The sequence below is a fragment of the Tamandua tetradactyla genome, chromosome 1 (assembly GCF_023851605.1).
Source record: "Tamandua tetradactyla isolate mTamTet1 chromosome 1, mTamTet1.pri, whole genome shotgun sequence".
Lineage (NCBI taxonomy): Eukaryota > Metazoa > Chordata > Mammalia > Pilosa > Myrmecophagidae > Tamandua > Tamandua tetradactyla.
This window is the reverse complement of record NC_135327.1, coordinates 195148911-195171750: the sequence shown is the minus strand read 5'-3', so window position 1 is coordinate 195171750 and position 22840 is coordinate 195148911. Positions and strand designations below refer to the sequence as shown.

The 22840-nt window shown below is 43.2% G+C and overlaps 2 protein-coding genes across 2 annotated transcripts; both read left to right on the top strand.

Moving 5' to 3' along the window:
* Nucleotides 1-19134, top strand: ABCF2 (ATP binding cassette subfamily F member 2). Its single transcript, XM_077150016.1, has 16 exons — nt 1-97; nt 701-902; nt 4949-5161; nt 5613-5795; nt 5908-6079; nt 9109-9204; nt 10106-10208; nt 11416-11511; nt 11709-11828; nt 11924-12013; nt 12423-12533; nt 13185-13247; nt 13509-13637; nt 14401-14604; nt 15307-16132; nt 18973-19134. The coding sequence occupies exons 2-15, from the start codon at nt 743-745 to the stop codon at nt 15442-15444; spliced, it is 1878 nt and encodes a 625-aa protein (XP_077006131.1). The 5' UTR covers nt 1-97; nt 701-742; the 3' UTR covers nt 15445-16132; nt 18973-19134.
* H2BK1 (H2B.K variant histone 1) lies at nt 16140-21207 on the top strand. Its single transcript, XM_077150030.1, has 2 exons — nt 16140-18824; nt 20931-21207. Exons 1-2 carry the CDS (start codon nt 18693-18695, stop codon nt 21165-21167), a joined length of 369 nt encoding a protein of 122 aa, XP_077006145.1. The 5' UTR covers nt 16140-18692; the 3' UTR covers nt 21168-21207.
* Nucleotides 21208-22840: the final 1633 nt, after the last annotated feature.

The following is a 22840-nucleotide window of genomic DNA, read 5'->3' as shown; positions in this document are numbered from 1 at the left end:
CGGAGGAACCGAAGAAGCAGCTCTGTTGCGACAGAGGCCGAGCGGCGAGGCCCAGTAAGTTGGGGTGAAGGGACGCCGGGGAGAAGGGTGCCTACCGGTGAGGGCAGGGGAAATTAAACGAGAGAGGAGGGGCAGGGTCGGGAAAGGGGAGGCTGCGAGAGAAAAGAAAGGACTAAGAGAGAAACTGACGGGCGAGGGGAAGGGTTGGGGAGATGGCGAGTGAGGAGACCCTTAGGGGTCTCTCGGGGGAGAGGGCGAGTGCATTCCGTAAAGAAGCTGGGCCCGAGGCTGTGGGGAGGGCGACGGAGAAGAGGCCCGAGATTGAAAGGGAGGAGGAAGTCCCGGAAAGTGAGGCGGCCGGCTGCAGTGTGGAAGGCCAAGTTGTGGGGAAACCGGAGACGGGACCTCTGCTGAAGGCAGAACCAGGTCTCTAACTGGAGGTCCTCAAAGAAGGAGCGTTTTCAAAGTGAGGCAGTCCATGGGGTTTGGTGGACCAAGCTCGAGGGAAGAGATAGTAAGATTAGAAGAGCGGCTGAGATCCCCAGAATTTGCTTTAGAGACTGACAAAGTTCGTAGAGACTAGGTAGAGGCGGAACTGGATAAAGAGGTATGATAGGAAAATTCCTGAGAGATGGAGTAAGGACCAGGCATTCTTACCAGTGGGCTTAGTGTTTAGGGGTATCTTTTTGCCTTCCTTCAGGCTCCCTGAAAGAACAGTAACCCACCCCTGTGGCTCATCATCATGCCCTCCGACCTGGCCAAGAAGAAGGCAGCCAAAAAGAAGGAAGCTGCCAAAGCTCGACAGCGGCCTAGAAAGGGGCATGAAGAAAACGGAGATGCTGTCACAGAACCACAGGTGGCAGAGGAGAAAAATGAGGAGGCCAATGGCAGAGAGACAACAGGTGAATTGAGGGAGTTGTGGGTTCCTGGGATGGTTGCTACGACTTGCTGCCTGCCCCTGCCAGAGTCAGAATCTTGATGCTGGAGGCAATGGAGAATATGCCTGGTGCCATGGAACTTTTCGTGATGAACCAAACCAGTAGAGTTGGAGCTTGAGTCACCCCGCTATTGACCAAGGAAACTGAACACAAGGTTCTCACATACTCAGTGGCAAGCAATTATGGGAGTTGAGCTGCCTTACTGCTCTATTAGTCTATGAGGAGGAGGTCAGTTCCCCTACCCCTTTCTCAATTTCTCTTTTCTACACGTGGTAGCTGGCATGCTGGGTTCTTTGCCACATTATATGCTTGTCCTCCTAGAGGCCGTGACTTTACCAACAAGGGAGTAATATGAATTGCTTTATGGATTTTTCTCGGAAAGAGTTGCCTCTCTGATACTTATATTTTGAAAAATAGTTATTGAGTACTTTCAAGTCCTAGGCATGGTGTTACACACTGAGGCACTCTAAACACAGTTTGCCTTCAGCTAACTTATGTCTAGATATGGAAACATGGCAGTGGGTAAAAAGGAATATTCCAAGCCCTTGGTAGTCCAAACTCAGTTTTCCCTGACTCCCTAAACACACCTTCTCATCCAGACTGTTCATTGTCCCTTGAATAGTCACCACATTTCTGTACTTTGGCACACTAAGGTCTAATACCACAGTTATTGTGCTAGGTAGATTGGACATTTCTGTCAAGGCCCAGCTCAAAATAGCAGTCTTTCCCAGTCAAACCCAACCTCAGTATTTCCATTCACTATACTCCTGTACTGAATTATCTTGTTACTTACCTTTTCTTACTGTTTCTTCACCTAAATTGTTTGATCTTTGAGTGAGGGATCACGTCTTTATTAATACTTTTTTGTATGACCGGCCTTGTAGGTAAAGGTTCTAAGTAAATGTTTGAAGAGAAGAAGAGGAGAATTAGTAATGCATAATAAGACTAGTAGGAATTCAGAAAAGGAGAGTTTAAAATGATTGAGAGGAGAACTGAGTGGTGGAAAGTATCTTCAAAATAAGAATTCTGGGAAAAGCTGGTGTAAGAAAGTCAGGCCATGGGGTAGTTATCACCAGTAGTGCAAGGGTCAGGAAATTAAGAAATGGGAGTGACTGAATTGTGATCCCCCATAGGGAAGATACAGTGTCCTACCCCCAGCCCTTCACGTGGTTAAGCAATATTAGGCATCAGCGCTGTAAGTACTTTCTGAATGCTTTGGAAAGTTAGAAAACTGAACCTCACATTGAGACCATTGTTCACTGTTGCCATTACAGATTTCTTATTCATCTTTCCTTCTAGGAAAAGAGAATTACCCAGGGACTCCAGTTATATCCCTTTAACAGTAATATGGGGTCTTTGGTTTTCATTCTCTCTACTTAGGGTGGTAAGATTCTCAAATGTGAAATCTGTTTTCTTTCTAACCATCTCAAAACATTCCTTATTATTATGAATCAGTCTGCCTTTTTATATAGCCTGATTAATTTACTGTGGATTATCCCACCACTCTCATCCCACTAAAATTACCCTCAGGGGAAATATTATTTTATATAGCCTAATTAATTTACTTTGGTGTCTTTTTTAATTGATGGGTTATCTGCTCTCCTTTTCCCAAGACTGAGTTCTCTCTCTTCTCTGGGTTTGGGATTACTTGATGCTGCAGGTCACCATGTTTCAACACTTATTAATTGCCATTGCCACATGGCCTTCCCTTGGTAGTAAGGGATGAGCAAATCAGAATAGATATTAAAGGAAATGACATCTGACAGCTCATTTCAATCTTATATAGAATGTGAGACTATTTAAGACAAGCACTAAAGTTCAGCTGGTTCATGTTGGCCCACAGAGCAAGGAAGTTTGAGTGCCATGACAGCCCCCTTATTTGGGGGATGAGTTGAAAGGGATTTCTGTGGAGTCCACAACAATCTCTCAGAGTTTATTCCAGAATCCTTTTTCTGTTCATCTGATGTTACTCATTTGGATTTTGGGCTTGTTTTATAGCATACCATAGACAGGGACAGTGAGGTCTGTTTAATTCTCTTACTTTTGAAGCTCAAGAGATTAGGTTGTATATGCTGTACATGAAGAGATCAAGAGAAAATGGTATATAGCTTTCTCTTAATTTTGAACTTCCCCTCACCTAAACAGGTGAGATCTGGAACAGGGGTTAGCAGACTTTTTTCGTAAAGAGTCAGAGAGTAAATATTTTTGGTTTGCAGGCCATGTGGTCTAACTCACCTCTACCATAGACAAAAGGAAATGATCATTGTAGCTGTGTTCTAATGAAACTTTTATTTACAAAAACAAGCAGCTGACCAAATCTGGCTTACTGTCTGTTTTTTAAACCTCCTCCCCCCTCCACCCCCTGTGATAAGAACATACATATATATGTATATGTCATACTCTCAATTTTGCCCTTGGCCCACAAATGTTAACATTTACTCTCTGGCCTTTTACAAAAAGTTTAGAGACCCCTGATTTAGACCATAAATTTCTCCCTGCTTCATTTTCTCGGCATCTAGAACAGGGATTGGCACAAAGTGGAACTGTGGGAAGCCTGGTAACTCTTCCATATAGAAAAGAGACTATTTCAGTTTTTTCCTTCAGTCAGAAAAGGGTTCTTTGGGTTTTTTTAACGTTAAATCAAAAAGTATTCAGCAAGCACTTACTGTATAACACTGTACTAGGAGCTGAGATAGACACAAAGGAGGTGTACTGTTACTGCCATCTGTCTGGTGGTACGATCCCTGCCCTCGGTCCTGGCTCCTTGCAGGCAAACAGGTTTAGCATCACTGTTCATCTCCTGACCTATTGGGATATTCAAAGAGTGACCTAAGACTAATCATTGTCATGTACCCTGTCCCTTGGAGTTACTCTGCCTAAGGCTGGCTGTCCAAGGAGAGCACCAGCGTCTCTTCCTCTTTCTCATCTCTGTTGTTCCTAAGGACAAATAAGCATAAGTACTTTTCTCATTTTAAGGGCTCCCCTGTAGTCAGTAAAGGAAAATGGATAAAGATGACAAAAAGTAAGAAATGACAAAATTCTCACAGTAGTAGAACCTGTGTGTAGTTTCTGACTCCTTCCTGAAATAGTAAATAGATCACCTTTATTCTTTTTTGGATAGAGCTTATCAAAACCCCCTCCACTCCCATTTCTGTTCTACTTTCAACAATACTTCTGGGTACTTTCCTTTATGGAAAGGTAGTATGGTGAAATTATTAAACTAATAGACTTTGGAATCACATAAACCTGGGTTGAAATTCTGGTTCTGTCACTTACTAGTCTTTTTAACCTTGGCTAAGTTATTTAACTTCTTCATTTGTAAAATAGGAGTTAATATATCTCATAATGGTTGTTAAGATTAAATTAGATGATGAATCACCATGTAATACAGTCCCAGGCACAGAAAGAGTATGCTCAGTAAATATTAGCCAACTAATATTAGCCATTATGTAAAGAGTTCTTCACAGCCTAAAGATGTAGTCATGCCTGAATAGCCATGAAGGCAGAACAGCTAGTTCCTTGTCTCTAATATCAGTTTGCATCTCTGAAACCTTCCAGATTTGGGAACTTTTGGTTTTCTTAGTCCTGCCTGCATTGATCCTTCTGTGCATTTTTCATACTGGCCCCTTCTAGACAACACAACTTCTTGGAGAAGCTCTCTGGGTCATGGGGTAAGAGAATTGTGTCTATAGCATCTGCTTCTTTTGGGCATTAGTACTAATTCTTTAACACATACTCAAGGAGGACAATTTAGGAATCTAGCCATTCCTTTTGTGGCATTTATATCACCTAAGAACAAGAGAAGTTAGAATTGAAAGAACATGTTATAAAGTAAGAGGTGTCCAAGGAGGCAGGGTATTAGGGCATATCCTTATGCAGTATACATTGTATATACTTGTTAAATATCTGCTCAGCATGCTCTTGAGCCCAGGCCTTTCAAGATGTGCCACTTTGTGTGAGAGCTAAGCCTGTTTTGCAACCCTCTTCTCAAACTGCTTTTCTGTCCCCAGAAGTGGATTTGCTGACCAAGGAGCTAGAGGACTTTGAGATGAAGAAAGCTGCTGCTCGAGCTGTTACTGGTGTCCTAGCCTCTCACCCCAACAGTACTGATGTCCACATTATCAACCTTTCACTCACCTTTCATGGTCAAGAGCTGCTCAGTGACACCAAACTGGAATTAAACTCAGGCCGTCGCTATGGTCTTATTGGCTTAAATGGAATTGGTGAGGCCCTTGGAAGGCAAGGTGGGAGGTATCTCTCCTTGTCTCATCTGTCACTCAGCTATTTAAGTAGCACCTGCTATGTACAGAGCAAGGAATTTACAGTATAGGTAGGAGACCAGATATGCCTGGAAAAGGAACTGGCCATTCAGAGCAATATGTGATAAATGTCAAATGAGTAGTTACATTAAGTGTTGGAGAGGTTGGCAAGAGGAGGGGTTGATAAATGAAAAAGACTTCAGAGGAGGAGTTAGACAAGAATTAAAGGAAAGTTGGAAAAATATCCCAAGTATGGGGAGTACAAGGATTTGAACAAATGAAAGAAAGGAAGGGACTCAGAAACGGTGAAGATACTGATGTGGTTGGAGTGGAGGAATTGGTGTATGGGAATGAGGGAGAAAATTGTGTTGCGTATCTTCTTCTTTCTCCCCCATCCTTTACCTGCCCATCATAGGAAAGTCTATGCTGCTTTCTGCGGTTGGGAAACGTGAAGTGCCCATCCCTGAGCACATTGACATCTACCATCTGACTCGGGAGATGCCCCCTAGTGACAAGACACCCTTACAGTGTGTGATGGAAGTTGACACAGAGAGGGCCATGCTGGAGAAGGAGGCTGAGCGGCTGGCTCATGAGGATGGTAGGCCTCCAGACCCAGGGGGATGTGGGCTGGGTCTGACTAAGGTGGAATGGGTGTGGATTTCCTCCAGGGAAAGCCTCAGGGAGCCTCACACATCATCCACTTCTCACAGCGGAATGTGAGAAACTAATGGAGCTATATGAGCGCCTGGAAGAGCTGGATGCTGACAAGGCAGAAATGAGGGCCTCACGAATCTTGCACGGACTAGGTTTCACACCTGCCATGCAGCGCAAGAAGCTAAAAGACTTCAGTGGGGGCTGGAGGATGAGGGTTGCTCTTGCCAGGTGAGTCTTTCTCTCCTATCCCACCCTTCTTTAGCTCCCCATCTCTCTCAAGATTGAATGCTCATGCCAGTGGAACTGTTTAAAACTGGAAAACAGGCTAATGACTAGTAAGGGCCAAAAGGGTTACTTCTAGCACAGACATAAGCAATGAGGAGAGGGGGTAATATATGTAAGCTAGGCAGTGAGCTTCCTGACTAACTGAAGTGGTCAAGAAAGACTAGCAAAGTTTTTATGGATCCTAGGTAAAATGGTGGAGTAGGTCTTCTTCCTGATTTCCTTTCTACCCTCTCTGTACCTTGTTCTTGCTAATTCTTGCTATAGCGGCAAAATGTTATACAATTATTAAGGTATTTGTCTTCCCTATCATCTAGTGACCTGGCCCCAGAGTAAGTTTCTATAGACCATATTTTCCCCAATAATCCCCCCAGAGAATCTCTGATTAAATTATAGACCCTTTTTTTTGGGGGGGGGGGGGTGCATGGTGCAGGAATCAAACCTGGTTCTCCCGCATGAAAGGTGGGCATTCTAACCACTGAATTACCCATGCACCAATTATTGACTCTTCACATGCCATTTACCCCATCATTCTCTAAGTGTATTGATGAAATTTGATATACTGCTTTATAAAGCTTGCCACTTTATATTTTAGAACATTAGAGAAGCAGTGCTAACAGGGATTAGCTGCCTCACATTCACCTAGGAAAATTTTTTTTCTGCAAACATTCCTATTTTGATCATTCTGTTCTACATATATAATCAGTAATTCACAATATCATCACATAGTTGCATATTCATCATCATAATCATTTCTTGAAACATTTGCATCTATTCAGAAAAAAACGAAAACAGAAAAAAATTTATACATACCATACCCCTTACCCTCCCTTTCATTGATCACTAGCATTTCAAACTAAATTTATTTTAACATTTGTTCCCTCTATTATTTATTTTTATTCCATATGTTCTACTTGTCTGTTGACAAGGTAGGTAAAAGGAGCATCAGACACAGAGTTTTCACAATCACACAGTCACATTGTGAAAGCTATATGATTATTCAATCATCATCAAGAAACGTGGCTACTGGAACACAGCTCTACATTTTCAGGCAGTTCCCTCTAGCCTCTCCATTACTAATTGAATAACAGGGTGATATCTACTCAATGCGTAAGAATAACCTCCAGGATAACCTCTCCACTCTGTTTGGACTCTCTCAGCCATTGACACTTCATCTCATTTCACTCTTCTCCCTTTTGGTCGAGAAGGTTTTCTCAATCCCTTGATGCTGGGTCTCAGCTCATTCTAGAGTTTTTCTCAGTCCCTTGATGCTGAGTCTCAGCTCATTCTGGGATTTCTGTCCCACGTTGCCAGGAAGATCCATGCCCCTGGGAGTCATGTCCCACGTAGACAGGGGTAGGGTGGTGAGTTTGCTTGCTGTGTTGGCTGGAGAGAGAGGCCACATCTGAGCAACAAAAGAGGTTCTCTTGGGGGTGACTCTTCGGCCTAATTTTAAGTAGGCTTGACCTATCCCCTGTGGGGTTAAGTTTCATATGAACAAACCCCAAGACTGGGGGCTCAGCCTATAGCTTTGGTTGCCCACACTGCTTGTGAGACTATCAAGAATTCAACTTGGGAAAGTTGAGTTTTCCCCCGTTCTCACCATTCCCCGAAGGGGAATTTGCAAATACTTTTCCACTCACTGATCAAATCACTCTGGGATTTATCGGAGCATCACTCTGGACAAACCAACAAAATCTCTTGTCCTACCCAATCAGCTAGGAAACTTTTCTTTTTTAAACGTTAACATAGATAATCAGTAATTCACAATATCATCAGTTAGTTGCATATTCATCATTTCTTAGAACATTTGTATCCATTCAGAAAAAGAAATTTAGACAACAGAAAAAGAGATAAAACGAAAACAAAAAAAAAGATTGTACCTACCATTCCCCTTACCCCAGCTTTCATTGATCACTAGTATTTCAAACTAAATTTATTTTAACATTTGTTCCCCCTATTATTTATTTTTATTCCATATGTTCTACTCATTTGTTGACAAGGTAGATAAAAGGAGCATCAGACACAAGATTTTCACAATCACACAGTCACATTGTGAAAGCTATATCATTATTCAATCATCATCAAGAAACATGGCTACTGGAACACAGCTCTACATTTTCAGGCAGTTCCCTCCAGCCTCTCCATTACATCTTGAATAACAAGGTGATATCTACTCAATGCGTGAGAATAACCTCCAGGATAACCTCTCCACTTGGGACTCTCTCAGCCATTGACACTTTGTCTCATTTCACTCTTCCCCCTTCTGGTTGAGAAGGTTTTCTCAATCCCTTGAGGCTGAGTCTCAGCTCATTCTGGGATTTCTGTCCCACATTGCCAGGAAGGTCCACACCCCTGGGAGTCATGTCCCGCATAGACAGGGGGAGGGTTCACCTAGGAAACTTTAAAAGCAGAGTTCCAAGCTCACTTTCAGATCTGTTGAGTCAGTGTTAGAAGGTGGTTTGCAGAAATCTTATTTTTAAGAAGCTCCCCAGGTGTCATGTCTGCATTTTTAGAACCCCAGTGTTTGAGTCTGTCCCCTTGCTTCTACTGTCTTGAGATTCTGCTTTTTAAAAAGAAGATTCTTGGCCTTTTCATTAGAGTCTGGCAACCCCACAAGATAGGTCTGACCTTAGTACTTCTTGCTTTATTAATTTGTTTCTTCCACATCCTTTGGTCTTCCTGATGGTCACCAACCTCAGTGTAAAAGACTTGAGGACTCAAAACGATCTTGACAGCTTTCTCTCCAAACTCAGTTATCCCTGTGTTTTTAAGCCCTATATTCTACTCTTTAACCTCTGTCCTTCGATTCAGGTTTCTCTTCATTTTCTCCCCTTTCCTCTGAGGTATTAGACCCAGAATTGATTTCAGGACTCAAGCCAAGGCCTGATAAGAATTGCATAGAGCATGCAGGTAACCAACTATACTGCACCCATTGTACTGAGATGTCCCTCTGTCTCCTTTCCTGTCCTTAGAGCCCTCTTTATTCGACCTTTCATGCTGCTGCTGGACGAGCCCACCAACCACTTGGACCTAGATGCTTGTGTGTGGTTGGAAGAAGAACTCAAGACGTAAGGGGGCAAGGATAGAGGATGGGAGTGGGATTGGGCAGGTCCTAAGAGGACTTGAGCAGAGTCTAAAGGAAATGGATATCCAGAAACTGTTCTGATTAGAACAGTAAGAAGAACTATGGTAAGGCCAAAGTGAAGGACAGATTGAAAAAAAGTGGTGAGCAGCAATAAGACATTTCTATTTATTCTTTTATAAATAAAGGCAATAAGTTTTATTCTTTTTTTTTTTTTTAACATGGGCAGGCACCGGGAATCAAACCCGGGTCCTCCAGCATTGCAGGCAAGCATTCCTGCCTGCTGAGCCACCGTGGCCCGCCCAAGTTTTATTCTTAAATGTGTGTGTGTGTCTGTATCATATAAAGGGGACTGCAATATAAGATCATGATGCAATGACAAAGAAGAGTAATGATCTTTCTGTGGCTAGAGAACTGAATAAATGGAAATATTGTACCAACTTTTTAAAGAATATTTTTATGGTGTCTGTAGTGAGTGCCATCTTTTTACAAAAGAAAACATAATGTCCTTCATTGCATCAATTCCAATAGATGCAATTCTTCCCACCCACAATCTTATATACATTTGTGGGTATATTTGTATATAAATATTTTTTTTAATACCATCACTATTACTACTCCATTATCTCCACTCCGTTATGTGAGAATTAAAAAAGAAGATTGAGGAAACCCAGATTGTCTCACCACACTTAGAAAGGATCAGAGTATCCTTACAGGTAGTTTGTACAGTAGTGGCTTAGATGCTTGCTGAGAGCTGGGAATTGGACAAAGCTTCAGGTTTAAGGATGGAACAGGATGAAGGTTTTATGGACCTGATTCTCATTTCACCTGTTGTGAGCTGTCTCCCATATTTGAGCATCTCCCTGATTGACTCTTTGGCTTTACAGTTTTAAGCGCATCTTGGTCCTCGTCTCCCATTCCCAAGATTTTCTGAATGGTGTTTGTACCAACATCATTCACATGCACAACAAGAAACTGAAGTATTATACGGTGAGTGGGCCCCAACTTCTCTCAGGCTAATCTCTCTGCTTACCAGTTCTGTCAAGTTCTCCTTTATACAAAAGACTTAGTAGCCCCTTTCTACCTATTGCTATAAAGAGTTATGGACAAGGAGCCCTGCAGCCTCTTATTTTAGTGCCAAAGTAATTGCTTTCAGGCCACAAGCCATGGATTGGCAACCTGTACATATAGTATATGTTTGCCTTATGGCAAACAAGTTGACTTTTCATGCTGCCCAGGCAGGCCCTGCTCCCTTCTCTGCCCTCTTGATTAGCTACTTAATTTCGCTTCATGAGAGTCAACTAATTTACCCCTCCTTCCATAACCACAGAAAAGAGGTGGTCAGAATCTTGTCAACCCACTTTGGTGCCTTGCCTTTTCATTTTTTATATTTTAAAAAACAAAATAGAAAATGAAAAATAAAAGTACTCTTCCTTTCTAATATTAATAATTTCTTATGTAGCCTTCCAGAAATGGCCTGTGTACTTGCATATATTATAGAAAATTTTGTATATTTATATCTGTACTTTTCTCTTTATACAGTTGTAATCTTAATCATTCTATTCTGTGGGTTGCTTCTTTAACATATCTTAAACTGCTCTCTGTGTCAGTATACATAAACCTCATTCTTTTCAATTACTAAATAGTAATTTCATTGTATGGATACCCTGTAACTTATTTGTTAGATTCTTTTTGATGGATATTTGAGTCTAGTTTTTTTGCAGTTACAAACCATGGCAGTCTACTTTTGCAGGGTTTCTCAGGTGCTGACTAAATCTAGTTAGTCTAATGTCTTCCATCCTGGGGACCAGTTCTTATGGTCTTCATAGTGCTTCAGCCTCTAGGGGTGGGTAGTAGAAGGAAATACTATTGGAAGACTCTGAACTGAGCCTTATAATGTCCATGTGATAGTAGCTACTGTGATCTTTAGGGCTACTTCTAATGCCACATTTTTATGGCTATTCTAGGATTTGATCTGGACCCCAAGTCTGGCTAGGCTAAGAGTAAGAGGCAAAGAATTTCGAAGACCTCTGATTCTAGGCTGGGTTGTGCTTCTTTAATGCACTTTCTCTTCTACTGTACAACCTTATAACCAGGGCTAAGTCAGTGCCATACCCTATCTCCCTAAACTGAATGAGAACCCAAGACTGAAACCTAGGCCGAAGGTACCTGCCTCACCTGGCATTTTTTCCTACAGGGTAATTATGATCAGTATGTGAAGACACGATTGGAGCTGGAGGAGAACCAGATGAAGAGGTTTCACTGGGAGCAAGATCAGATAGCTCACATGAAGGTAGTATAATTATGGAGCCAGCCTCACATTCTCTAATCTGAAACAAGCAGGAAAGGTTGAATGAGAATATTTGGAGAGTTGAGGGTACAGGGGTGGAGGTTGGGAAGAAGTTGTGTTCATCACTTCTTAGTCCGGATTTAGAATGAGTTGTTAGACACCCTCTATAGACTCCATGCCTCCTTTCTGGTCTCTTTTAGAACTACATTGCTAGGTTTGGTCATGGCAGCGCCAAGCTGGCCCGGCAGGCCCAGAGCAAAGAAAAAACGCTACAGAAAATGATGGCATCAGGACTGACAGAGAGGGTCGTGAGCGACAAGGTGGGTTCTGATTGGGTAGGATTAGGTGGCCCAAGGCCTTTAATGAGGTGGATAACAAAGGAACTGACTTGATATATGCCCTCTCTTTCTCCTAGACACTGTCATTTTATTTCCCACCATGTGGCAAGATCCCTCCACCCGTCATTATGGTGCAAAACGTGAGCTTCAAGTATACAAAAGATGGGGTAAGTACATACAGTGTGCGTGGTGTGTATGTGTGTGTCTGTACGCATGTGTATGGTTGGGAGGTTGGGGGTGAATTTTATGAGTGTCAGCTGGCTGCAGTGTTCTTCACTGCCACACATACTAACCCCATGTGGGGAGGAGGATTTTTCAGGCATGGTAGATGGGGTGCATCATCTTAAGTATATTCACACTGGCCCTTCTTCAAGTACTTGAAAGAGAAACTGCTCAACTGAGATGGCAGGTTAGAGGTAGTGCATTGAGTTCTGCCATGAGATCTGATTCCTTCACCCAATGTCACCACCACCACCACCTTCACTGGTGACTGGGGGTTCAGGGTGGTTGGTCTACCTGTCAGAGTAGATCAGTATTCTAGCATCATGTCCATATCTCTCTTGCTACCTACTGCAGCCTTGCATCTACAACAATCTAGAATTTGGTATTGACCTTGATACACGAGTGGCTCTTGTAGGCCCCAATGGAGCAGGAAAATCAACTCTTTTGAAGCTGCTAACTGGAGAGGTATGGTACCAAGTTGGGGTGGTGTTACATTCAAGAGTTTAGATGTTTACTTTAGTCCAAGGAAAAGGAAATTTGTTCAGGGGCCACTACTCTTGGAGGGCTTGAGCACTGTGGTGGTGAGCTGTGTCCTGGAAGGTGTGAAGGAGGGGCAGCAGGTAGAAGAGTGAGGGAGAATGTTGCTGGGCAGTACTTAGGCACTAAGGCTTGAGGCTGTCCTGATTGGGGATGGGTGGCAGGGGTAAGTTGGGGAGAGAATACATGCATATGTTGCATTTTTCTGTGTTTTCAGCCACAGCACTTCAAATATAGAAAAATCTGTGCATGAGAGATACATATTTATTTTAGGAAATGTATATAGTATCTCCTTCCAAGTTCTTTGTTATACAGCGTGGTACATTCTATAGTAGACATTTAATAACTATTTAATAAATTGTGTGTATGTCTTTGCTGTCCTTAAGAACTGTTTTAGTATATCTTCCTAAATATTTTGAGTAGCCAGAATAGCAGTCTGTGCATTGGTGATGTATATTCTGTTCAGGAAGTTATATGAGTCTTGTTCAGTGTGAACATGTGCTTGTATCCCTCCTCTGCCTATGTCTGCTTGTGACTGGATTTCCTTTATGCTTCCACTTACTCCTTTCTTCTTTCCAGCTGCTACCCACAGATGGAATGATACGAAAACACTCTCATGTCAAGATAGGGCGTTACCATCAGGTATAGGCCTGGGGCTGGAGGGGTTTGTAGAAAGGGGTCTGCATCTAGCCTAATCTCAGTTTTCCCAAGGAATTTCAACCCAGTCAGTCCTACCTGCTCCTTCCTAAATCCTGAATAAGTGTCTGGAGAATCCTGGGGGTCACCACAGTAAGGAGGCAGCGAGCTCTGGGGTAGCAACAGAGAGTTACCCTGCAAGTAACCTGGGGTTCCTTTTGAAGCAGAACACCAGTTACACCCGGGTGGGCTCCATTTTTCCTGTAGCATTTACAAGAGCAGCTGGACTTAGATCTCTCGCCTTTGGAGTACATGATGAAGTGCTACCCTGAGATCAAGGAGAAAGAAGAAATGAGGAAGATCATTGGGCGATATGGTCTCACTGGAAAACAGCAGGTCAGTGGACCAGGATGTGGGGAAGAACCTCAAATAACTGGGAGACCTTGGCTGAATGGGTCATAAGACACTGTCCTGGCAAGCCAGGTTTGGAAACTTTCCTAAAAGTTTCCTCTGTTCCATTCCAGCCCCTGCAGATCTACTGCTTTCCTTTACTTTTCTTATGATAGAGCAACAGAGGAGGGAGAAAAAGGATATTCAGGATTAGCCCTGAACAACTTTTCTGGGATCAAAGGGATCCTGAGGGGTTTACTTAGTCCCAGGCTAGTCTAGGTTCTTATGCAGTCGGGCATTTTGGTCTTATTCTGAGGTTCTGAGGGAAGGACTAGGCTGTATGTACCAGTCTTTGACATCCTCTCAGGCTTTAGGAAGGTACCTGACAGAAAGCAGGATGGGCCACAGTGTTTGCAAGCAAGGGAAATTGAAACCTAGAAAGTAAATTCCTCAGTTTTTAAATCTGTAACTGAAGATCTATTAGATTGTTCGAGTTCATTCAGATTTAAGGGCCAAAAGAGAGAGAAGTATGGCTTGGTAATAGCAAGAGCTTCAGGTTTCCAGATTTATCCCTTTCAGCCCTTGGGAGATTAATTGCTGTGCCACCAACTTGGCTGTGTGATCTTGGGTCTTTCTGAGTCTCACTTATTTTAAAATAACAATATTAATGAAGGTGCTGGGGATGGAGAGAGAGATGTGTTTGATGCTAAGTGGTTGTGAGTAACACCAAGTTTTTTATATACATATGTGTATATATGGTTCCACTCAGGTGAGCCCAATCCGGAACCTTTCAGATGGGCAGAAGTGCAGAGTGTGTCTGGCCTGGCTGGCCTGGCAAAACCCCCACATGCTCTTCCTGGATGAGCCTACCAATCACCTAGATATAGAGACCATCGACGCACTGGCAGATGCCATCAATGAGTTTGAGGGTGGCATGATGCTAGTCAGCCATGATTTCAGGCTCATTCAACAGGTGAGAGCTCCTGGCTGGGATGTGAGTTAAAAGAGAGAGCATCTGAGAGAGGCTTGGGGGTGGCATAGTTATGTCACAATGAGGGCACTTAATATATGTTTATTGAATTCAGTGAAGGGACTGAGGGCATATAGACAACAGTGATGAATATCTGATCTTAAGACTCCTTGGGACTATCCAGGAGGCCTTAACTGAAATACTGCATTTCTTCAGTAGCTTTTTGGGGATGTTAGCAAAGTTGGCATTGTTGGCCAGATTGGGGGAGTGGATCGTGTAGAGAACAGGGTGCTTTTACTAGTTGTCCCAAGATCCTTCAGTCAGAATTTGGATTACAAAGGGCCACCACAAGTCAATCATTGGAGGGAAAGGTACTTGTCATCTCTGAAGTTTTAAGAGAGATGGGAATGGAGAAAAGGAAGCTCAGAGTGAAACCTCTGAACAGATCTAGGTCCTGCTAAGGAACTGAGAATAGGGGTGACAGAGAAGTTCTTTGATTTGGGAGGCTTTATAGTCTCCTGTTTATAGCGCCTTTGGATTAGATCATCCCAGAGAATTTAGAGATTGTGAAACAGTGAGCTGGACGTGGAGTGGGGGTAAGGGGTAAGGTTATGGAATTTTCTTCCTGAAATCCCCTCAAAACAGTCTTCTCAATATGGCTGGGGTGGGGACTGGCCAGGATTGAGTCTATGATTTTCTTTCTAGGTTGCACAGGAAATTTGGGTCTGTGAGAAGCAGACAATCACCAAGTGGCCTGGAGACATCCTGGCCTACAAGGAGCACCTCAAGTCCAAGCTGGTGGATGAGGAGCCCCAGCTCACCAAGAGGACCCACAATGTGTGAGCCCTCTGCCCAGGCTTGGGTCAGGAGCTCCATCTGGGGACTGACAGCTGCTACCCTGATCAGCCACCCAGGACAGGACCCTGGGGCTACACTCCTGCATTGCTGCAATATTGCCTTCCCATAGCCTTTCTTCCTGCTCCCCTCAACCTGCCTTAGCTGCACTATGTTATCTTATCTACAGCTGGACAGTACCTGTCCATTTCCTATCCTTCTTCCAGTTATTTTTGTCCATGTCTGGACTCAGTACCTTGCTGATTACCTTACCTGGATAGTGATGCAGCCAGAGGCACCTGAGGGTTAGCCCAAAGGCCCAAGCCCTGGATCTGGCCTGTGAAGGAGCTTAGGATCCCGTTTTCTGGGTTTTGGTGATATTGGAGGAATATCCCTCCATCATCACCATCCCCATTCCTTTCTGCTTCTGGTTTGGAGCTCTAGACCAGGGTGTTAGGCCTGGTCAGTTTTTAAATAATTATTTAACAGTGTAATTTCTAGACCTGCGTGACATCTACAAAGCGTCTAATAAAGAAAGAAGAAGCCATGGTCCATACTTTCCTTCTCAGCTCTCAGGGGCATTCATTCCCCTCCTTGCAGTACCAGCATTCACTTTCCCCTCAGCAAACGCTGGGGCAGGAGACAGTAGGATGGATGTGGACTGTAGGAGCTGAAAGAGAAAGCTGGATATTGGGGAGTAAGTGTCCAGTGTTCCCAAATGTTCTCCCCCATCTGCTGATTTGAAAGTGTACATTTTCTTAAGCCAGTGGTTTACAAACTTTAGTGTATTTCAGCATCACCTGGAGGGCTTGTTAGAATACAGATTGCTGTGCCTTGCCTCAGTTTCTCATTCAGTTGGTCTGGGGGCAAGGCCAAGAACAAACATTTCTAAGAGATCCCCAATTGATGCTCATGCTGCTGGGGTGGTAATGGGCGCATGCCACACATGTTGAGAATTACTATCCTGGAGCTTGTTTTTCAGTGTGAGATAGCCTCTGCCGCATCACAATACTTGGGGCACTTGGTGGAAATCCATATTCCTGAGCTCCAGACATGTTGATTCCATCTGGTGGGAGTAAGGGATGCAGAAATGGCCAGGATTCTGTGTTTTTATACTGAAGTTTGTGAGCCACTGTTTTTGCTCGAATACGGAAGTTTTATTTTACTTGCCCACCGCCTTAATTTTCATTAGCACTATCTCAACTTACTTCTAGCCCAGGGATCTGCATAGTACTATTCAAATTAGTACTTCTGGCTTTTGGCCATCAGGTATACTAGTTGCCATACTTACCAATTTGGATTCATCCCTCCACCTCTGAAACTTCAACAGTCTTCCCTTAGGAAAAATATATAGTCATGATTTTTCAGTACTTATTATAGTATATTTAATACTATGGAGGGGAAGAAAATCCCAGATGGTGTGTCATCCCCTGGGAGCTCACAATCTAGTAGGAAAGCCAAGATTAGAAAACAAGACAGAAAGGACATACATCCGATGCTAAATTATGAGGCGACAGGTGCACAAAAGGAAGGGTAGGTGAGATTGGTGCTCTGATTGAAAGATGAGTAGGATCTCCTCAGATGATGTGGAAGTCTAAGAGTTGTCCTAGGCAAGAGGAACAGCAAAAGTGTAGCATTTGGTGAGGAGCTGCAGCTGATACCAAGACAGGCAAAGTCTGGAGTGAGGAATTACGACTGCTCCTGGAACCCACTCCTTGAGTTGCCTGGCTTCGCTGCTTTGTTCCTTATGTGGGGCCTAGAGGAAAATGGCCTAATTAAATCTGTCCTGAGTATTTAGGGACTTGGTTCAGGGGAGAATGGTATCCAGAGAGTGAACAGTTGGGACCATGGAAACAGAGAGGAGAGCTCCTGTTACTTGAGCCAAGGAAATGAGTCGGGGCCTCATTAAGAATTCCATTTTAAGTTTTTTGGGGTCTCCAAAGTAGTGTATTTGAGGTGCTGAAGGATAGGAGGGCTTAGAGTAAAAAAAAAAAAGCCAGTTTTGATAAGAATGCTTTTTAAAAGCTCACACTATAAATTTCTACAAAGCTCACACTATATATTTCTTTAAATTAGCAGTTCCTTATTTAGGGTTTAGAATTGCCCTCCTATTTCTCTTTAGCATGTAAGATATGACCAGATGCTCAGAACTGGGTAGAGAGAGAAGTTTAATGTGGTTGTGGTTGCTCCGAGTAGTTATTTATGTTTGCTTTCTACCACTGACAAGTGATGTTGTCTTTGGTACTCTCCCCGCTTCTCACTTTCAGTGTCTTCCCTTCTCCCAAGCCTGTATTGTTCATGTTGCTCCAGAATTCCAATCACAACAGTCAAGAGCTTAAAATATTTGTTCAGCCTAGGTGTGTGAGACAACTAACTCTCCATCTAAAATGGCCCTTTTCTTCCTTTTGCAGCTAGCTCCCACACTCAACCCCCAACATGCTTTTATGTAGAGCATTCTTTTATTTTTTTGTCTGCTTGCTTCTTCCACCAGTCCATCCTAAACACCTTCCATGTCAGACTTCCCAACCTACAGTAGTCCCCCAAAAGGAAAACAGGCCCAGCACTTTTGCTCCATCCTCTACCTTCAGTCCAGCCTCTCACTACAGTCTATACATGTTGGTTCCACTGTATACTTTTCATCTTCCCTTCCCGCTGTTCTCCCCAATTAAATTGTATCCATCCTACAAGACCACCTCCAGATCTCTATTCCATAAGGCTAGCTACTCCAGGCCTTGCAAATTTTTTTTTTTCTGAGCTCTTCCTGTACTTAGTCTTGGTGCCTCACACTTTAGCTCTTTTAATCTTCTCTGATTGTTTAATGTGAATCAGTCGTGTCTCTTCAACTATATTGTAGGGCTCTGTGGGGAGAGAATACCTTGAATTTGTTCTTTGCCTCCCCAGCATTTTGAACCATGCTGCACACAGTGATTGCTCAATAATTATTTGCTGGTGGGTGGTGTGGGAATAGTAACCTGTTTATAAATACACTGGAAGATAGTTGGGGGAGGAGGGAGGCAGGGGCAGTGGATTGGTGAAGGCTTTCTTAGCCAGACAGGAAATTACTTGGGGGAGAGGAGGGAGCAATTATGCTCTTTTAAGATTTAACCCAGAGCATATTCTGAATAGGGCTGAACCAAGCCCCTCCCCTACCACTCCTTTTTCCCAGGTGCTCATCCCCAACCACACCTGGTAGAGCAGCTGACTCCATATAAGTAGCTCCAAGGGTTAGGAGGAGGCTGTTAACGTTGAACAGGAGGATGAGTACTGAGCTTGGACAGCAGCAGCAGTCTGGGGGCAGAAGGGGCCGTAGTTCTGGGGATAAGAAGTCCAAAAAGCGTAGCCGGCGCAAAGAAACCTACTCAATGTATATCTACAAGGTGTTGAAGCAGGTGAGAGAGTGGGGTACAAGCATGTGTGTGTGTGTGTAATATAGTGGCAAAGGGTACTTGAAAGGGCACTGAACTGGGGATCGTGACTGGGTTGTAGTCCCAGTACTGAGGCAAGTGGCCTCAGTCAAGTCATGCCTTTCCTTTTCAGCTGGTTGAACTTGATTTCGAAGGTCCCTACCCCTTTCAGTATCTGCTGTGCACCTGTGATATGCAGGAGACATTTAAAATGTGCTCCCATCACTGCCACAAAGAAGTCTGTGACTTTTGGACAGACAAGATTATGTAGGACGTTAGGTAGGATATAACTGAATGAGAGGACGGTCCCATGAAAATACCAGGCTGAAGGTAAGATGATCAGGTGGTAAAGACATGAAACATTAAGTATTAGTGGTGACTAAAAGAAGCAATTAGTGTGAACAATTAGAATGGTCTTGGAGGCCATCTAGACAAGCAGTTCTCAGCTCTTTGAGGGACTTTGGTATTGACCTACTTTAATAGATAGAACCTGAGGTCCATTAAAAACTCAGTGGTTTGACTGGGTCACATGGCCTGGCGGTGGCAAAGACCAGGTTCCCCTGGCTCTAGGCAAGCCCTTATAACACTTCCTGCTTGTCCCATTTTAATACAGTATATGCTGCCAGGTGTTCTTTGTGTGTCCTACCAGCCAGAGGAGAAACACCTAGTCTTGAGGTGCAGCACACTAACTTTTTGAGCACCAATGGGTATCCCAATGACTAGTGCGGCTGGAGGATCTAAATCAACTTAGCCTCAAAGCCACGCCCTGTTCAACAAAGAAGGGTCTAGGAAAAGACCAGGGTAGTTATTATGCCTGGCCTGGATCTGTCCAATCTGCCTAAAAATCTTAACTTTCCATTAGATTTCAGAGGGATACCTCTGTCTCCAGTCTGAAGCCCATTAGCAGTTTTAGTGAATTGAAGACCTGGGGCTGTGGGAATGCTTTCATTGTGTCTGGTACCAGGGGACAGACTTAAGGGCCCTGAAGATAGTACAATAGGAATGGATATTATTGAGCTTTTCCACTTAGCCTAACTTTGGGGCTCACAAGTTAACGTGAATAAAGGATTGCATCAGGATTAGACTTGGAGAGAAGTGTGCTACTGAGGAAATTAACCTCTTTATTCACATATTGCATAAGTTAACTTTTGCTGAGAATAGCAGCTGTTTTTCGCTCAGGCAGATCTTAAGGATATTAAAGACAAGAGATTTAGGTTAAACTAACTTGTATCAAATTCAGATTTCCTATTCATGGTAGGCAGAGGTGTTGGAAAGAGATGCGTGCAGCAGGAGTTACGAGCTTTGGGTTCTAGTTCTGTCTCCGTCACTAACTTAATATGTCTTTGGGCAGTTACCTCCCATTTTACAGGAAAACAGTTAATGTTTTCCTTACATTTTAGGATTATATTGTCAGATCCCAACCATTTATTTTGCTAGAGATCACCTAGTTTAAAGGCTTGTGTGACAGATGACACAAGTGCCTTATTCAAGGTCAAAGTGATTTGATGGTACTGCTACAGATAGAACCTGAGTCTCCTAATGTCTAGTCTGATGCTGTAAACATGTTATATAAATGTGTTCTTAGGAGAGTAATTTGGTAATTGCCAAATTAAGTACACAAACCTTAGGCCTTCGTTTTGCTTATACAAGTTTTCAAAGATATGTGCTTACTGTATAGCACAATCTGATAGCAAAAGAACAAACAAAATCCATAACTTTCCATTAAGAGAGGAATGGTCATATAAATTCTGATTCTATCTATATTGTGAAATGCTCTAAAAAAAGAAGTGAGCTGCATCTATAATGGATTCCATTTGTGAATATAGTTATGTGCACTTATATACAAGGAACTTAATAGTGTTATCCTGGGGTTGGGAGAAAAAACCTATTTTTTTTTTCAAACTTGGGCATGGTAGTAAAAAGAAAAGAAAAAAAAAATCCCTATTTCCATGTCTCTTGGCCTCTGGAAAGAGGCTGGTGAAAACTTGCAGTCCTGCCTCTGGCTTTCTACCAGGCTCCAACTCGGGGGTTGAGGTTTGAGGAGTCGGCAGAGCTTCCATGTTAACAAGCCGGTCCTGCTGCTTCTCCCAGGTGCACCCCGACATCGGCATCTCTTCCAAGGCCATGAGCATCATGAACTCCTTTGTGAACGATGTGTTTGAGCGGCTGGCTGGAGAAGCTGCCCGGCTGGCCCAGTACTCCGGCCGAACCACACTGACCTCCCGGGAAGTCCAGACAGCTGTGCGTCTGCTGCTACCTGGGGAACTGGCTAAGCATGCTGTGTCCGAGGGGACCAAGGCTGTCACCAAGTACACCAGCTCCAAGTGACCTAGGCCTTAACATAAATAAAGGGTGAACTGCTCCTGTACACTGTGATGATTTGATAGATGTGTGAAGTGAGGGTGTGATCTGGGTGGAAGAGTTAGTGTCACTTTTATGGCTACTACAGGAGAAATAATACTTATTCATACTTAAAAAAAAAAACCAACTGATATGAGTGCTGTGTTAGTGCTTTGTAGACATAGGAATGTTATAATTTGTGAGCTGAAGTAGGACTTGGGATCTGAACCAAAATCCTGTTTTTGCTGCTGGCTCTTCCCATCATGACCTCCCTGGGCCTGAAATTTCTCGTGTGTGAACTCCTTCAAGGTTACCCTCAGCCCTAACAGTCTACAATTTTGCCACAACTTCCACTTGGAAGTGAACACAAACGTTAAAGAATTACATTAGAAGGTGCAGTAAATAGATACTCAGTGGTGTTTGGGGCTCATTCTGAGCCATCTGTAGGTATTCCCACAGATTTGTTCTTCAAGTTACAAAACTTGAAGACTCAAAACAACTTCTAAAGAACCCTCTGAGATCAGTAAGATGTTTTACTTACCCGACCTTTTTCTTCCCCTTAAATTCAGAACAAATTGGTAGAAATGTTTTTGAGACTCCTTTTTTTCTCAATTTTATTTTGAAAAATTTCTAAACTACAGAAAAAGTACAATAATCTACAATGACCGCTACGCTCTCCTTCACCTAGATCCACAACTTAACATCTGACCACATTTGCTTGCTTTCTCTCTCTGACAGCCTTTTGTGGGCTTGCGACCTATAGATTATCCTCCAAGCTTTGATGGGGTGGAGTGAAGGAACAGGATTTAGTGAACAACTCAAATCCTTTTTTATATTCCTTTGTAATTGAATAGACTCAGCTTGTTCTGTCCAACTTGTATTGGAAAGGCATCACCTTCAAGTAATGGCTGACATTTGGATTCAGTGCTATGTACTTCACAAGTGTCTCTACAAGCTTCTTAGTGGGATCCTATGAGATGAGAACTAATCCATATTTTGGTCACACAGAAAGGGGTGGGTCCAGGCAATCTGGCTTCTGAGCCTCAACTCTAACCCACCAACTGGGAGCTTGTTAACAATGCAGAATCTTTGGCCACGTATCAAGTCTTGGATTCAGAATCTGCATTTTTAACAAGACCAGGTAACTTGCATGTACATGACAGTTGAGAATTCCTAGTTTCTTCGTCCTTCTTACTGCTTCTTCCTCCCCTTTCCCTTGGCCTTGTCCCTTAAATGTTTATTCATAAGTCCCTACCTAACACTGCACCAACCAAGTCACCCTGCTGCTGATAAAGTGTTTTGTATTTTCCAAAGAATGGTGGCAAGATTGAAGGAATACCCACAGATGACTTAGAATGAGCCCCAAACACCACTTACTGCACTTTCTAATATATTTCTTTACGTTTGTGTTCACCTCCAAGTGGAGTAAGCTGTGACTTTAGAGCCTGAACCCAGGCCTTCTGACTCCAAATCCAGTGTCCTGTTTCCCCCTTCACATCACACCTGCCTCCCAGTATAGTCATACAAGAGCAAAGGTGGGTTGGGTGTAATAGGAAGCTAAGCCTGAATTCAGGAATATGAGTTTCCTCTGGATGAGAAGGTGCAATTGGAGCAATGTCTTTAAAACTAACATTTATCTAGAACCTCACAGCATACAGGAT

Bases quoted from the DNA above. Each gene is read 5' to 3' on its own strand.
- ABCF2 (XM_077150016.1), top strand. From the start codon at position 743: ATGCCCTCCGACCTGGCCAAGAAGAAGGCAGCCAAAAAGAAGGAAGCT. The intron at 11,829-11,923 runs GTGGGTTCTGAT...TCTTTCTCCTAG, and splicing joins AGAGGGTCGTGAGCGACAAG to ACACTGTCATTTTATTTCCC. The intron at 12,534-13,184 runs GTATGGTACCAA...TCTTCTTTCCAG, and splicing joins TGAAGCTGCTAACTGGAGAG to CTGCTACCCACAGATGGAAT.
- H2BK1 (XM_077150030.1), top strand. From the start codon at position 18,693: ATGAGTACTGAGCTTGGACAGCAGCAGCAGTCTGGGGGCAGAAGGGGC. The intron at 18,825-20,930 runs GTGAGAGAGTGG...TGCTTCTCCCAG, and splicing joins TCTACAAGGTGTTGAAGCAG to GTGCACCCCGACATCGGCAT.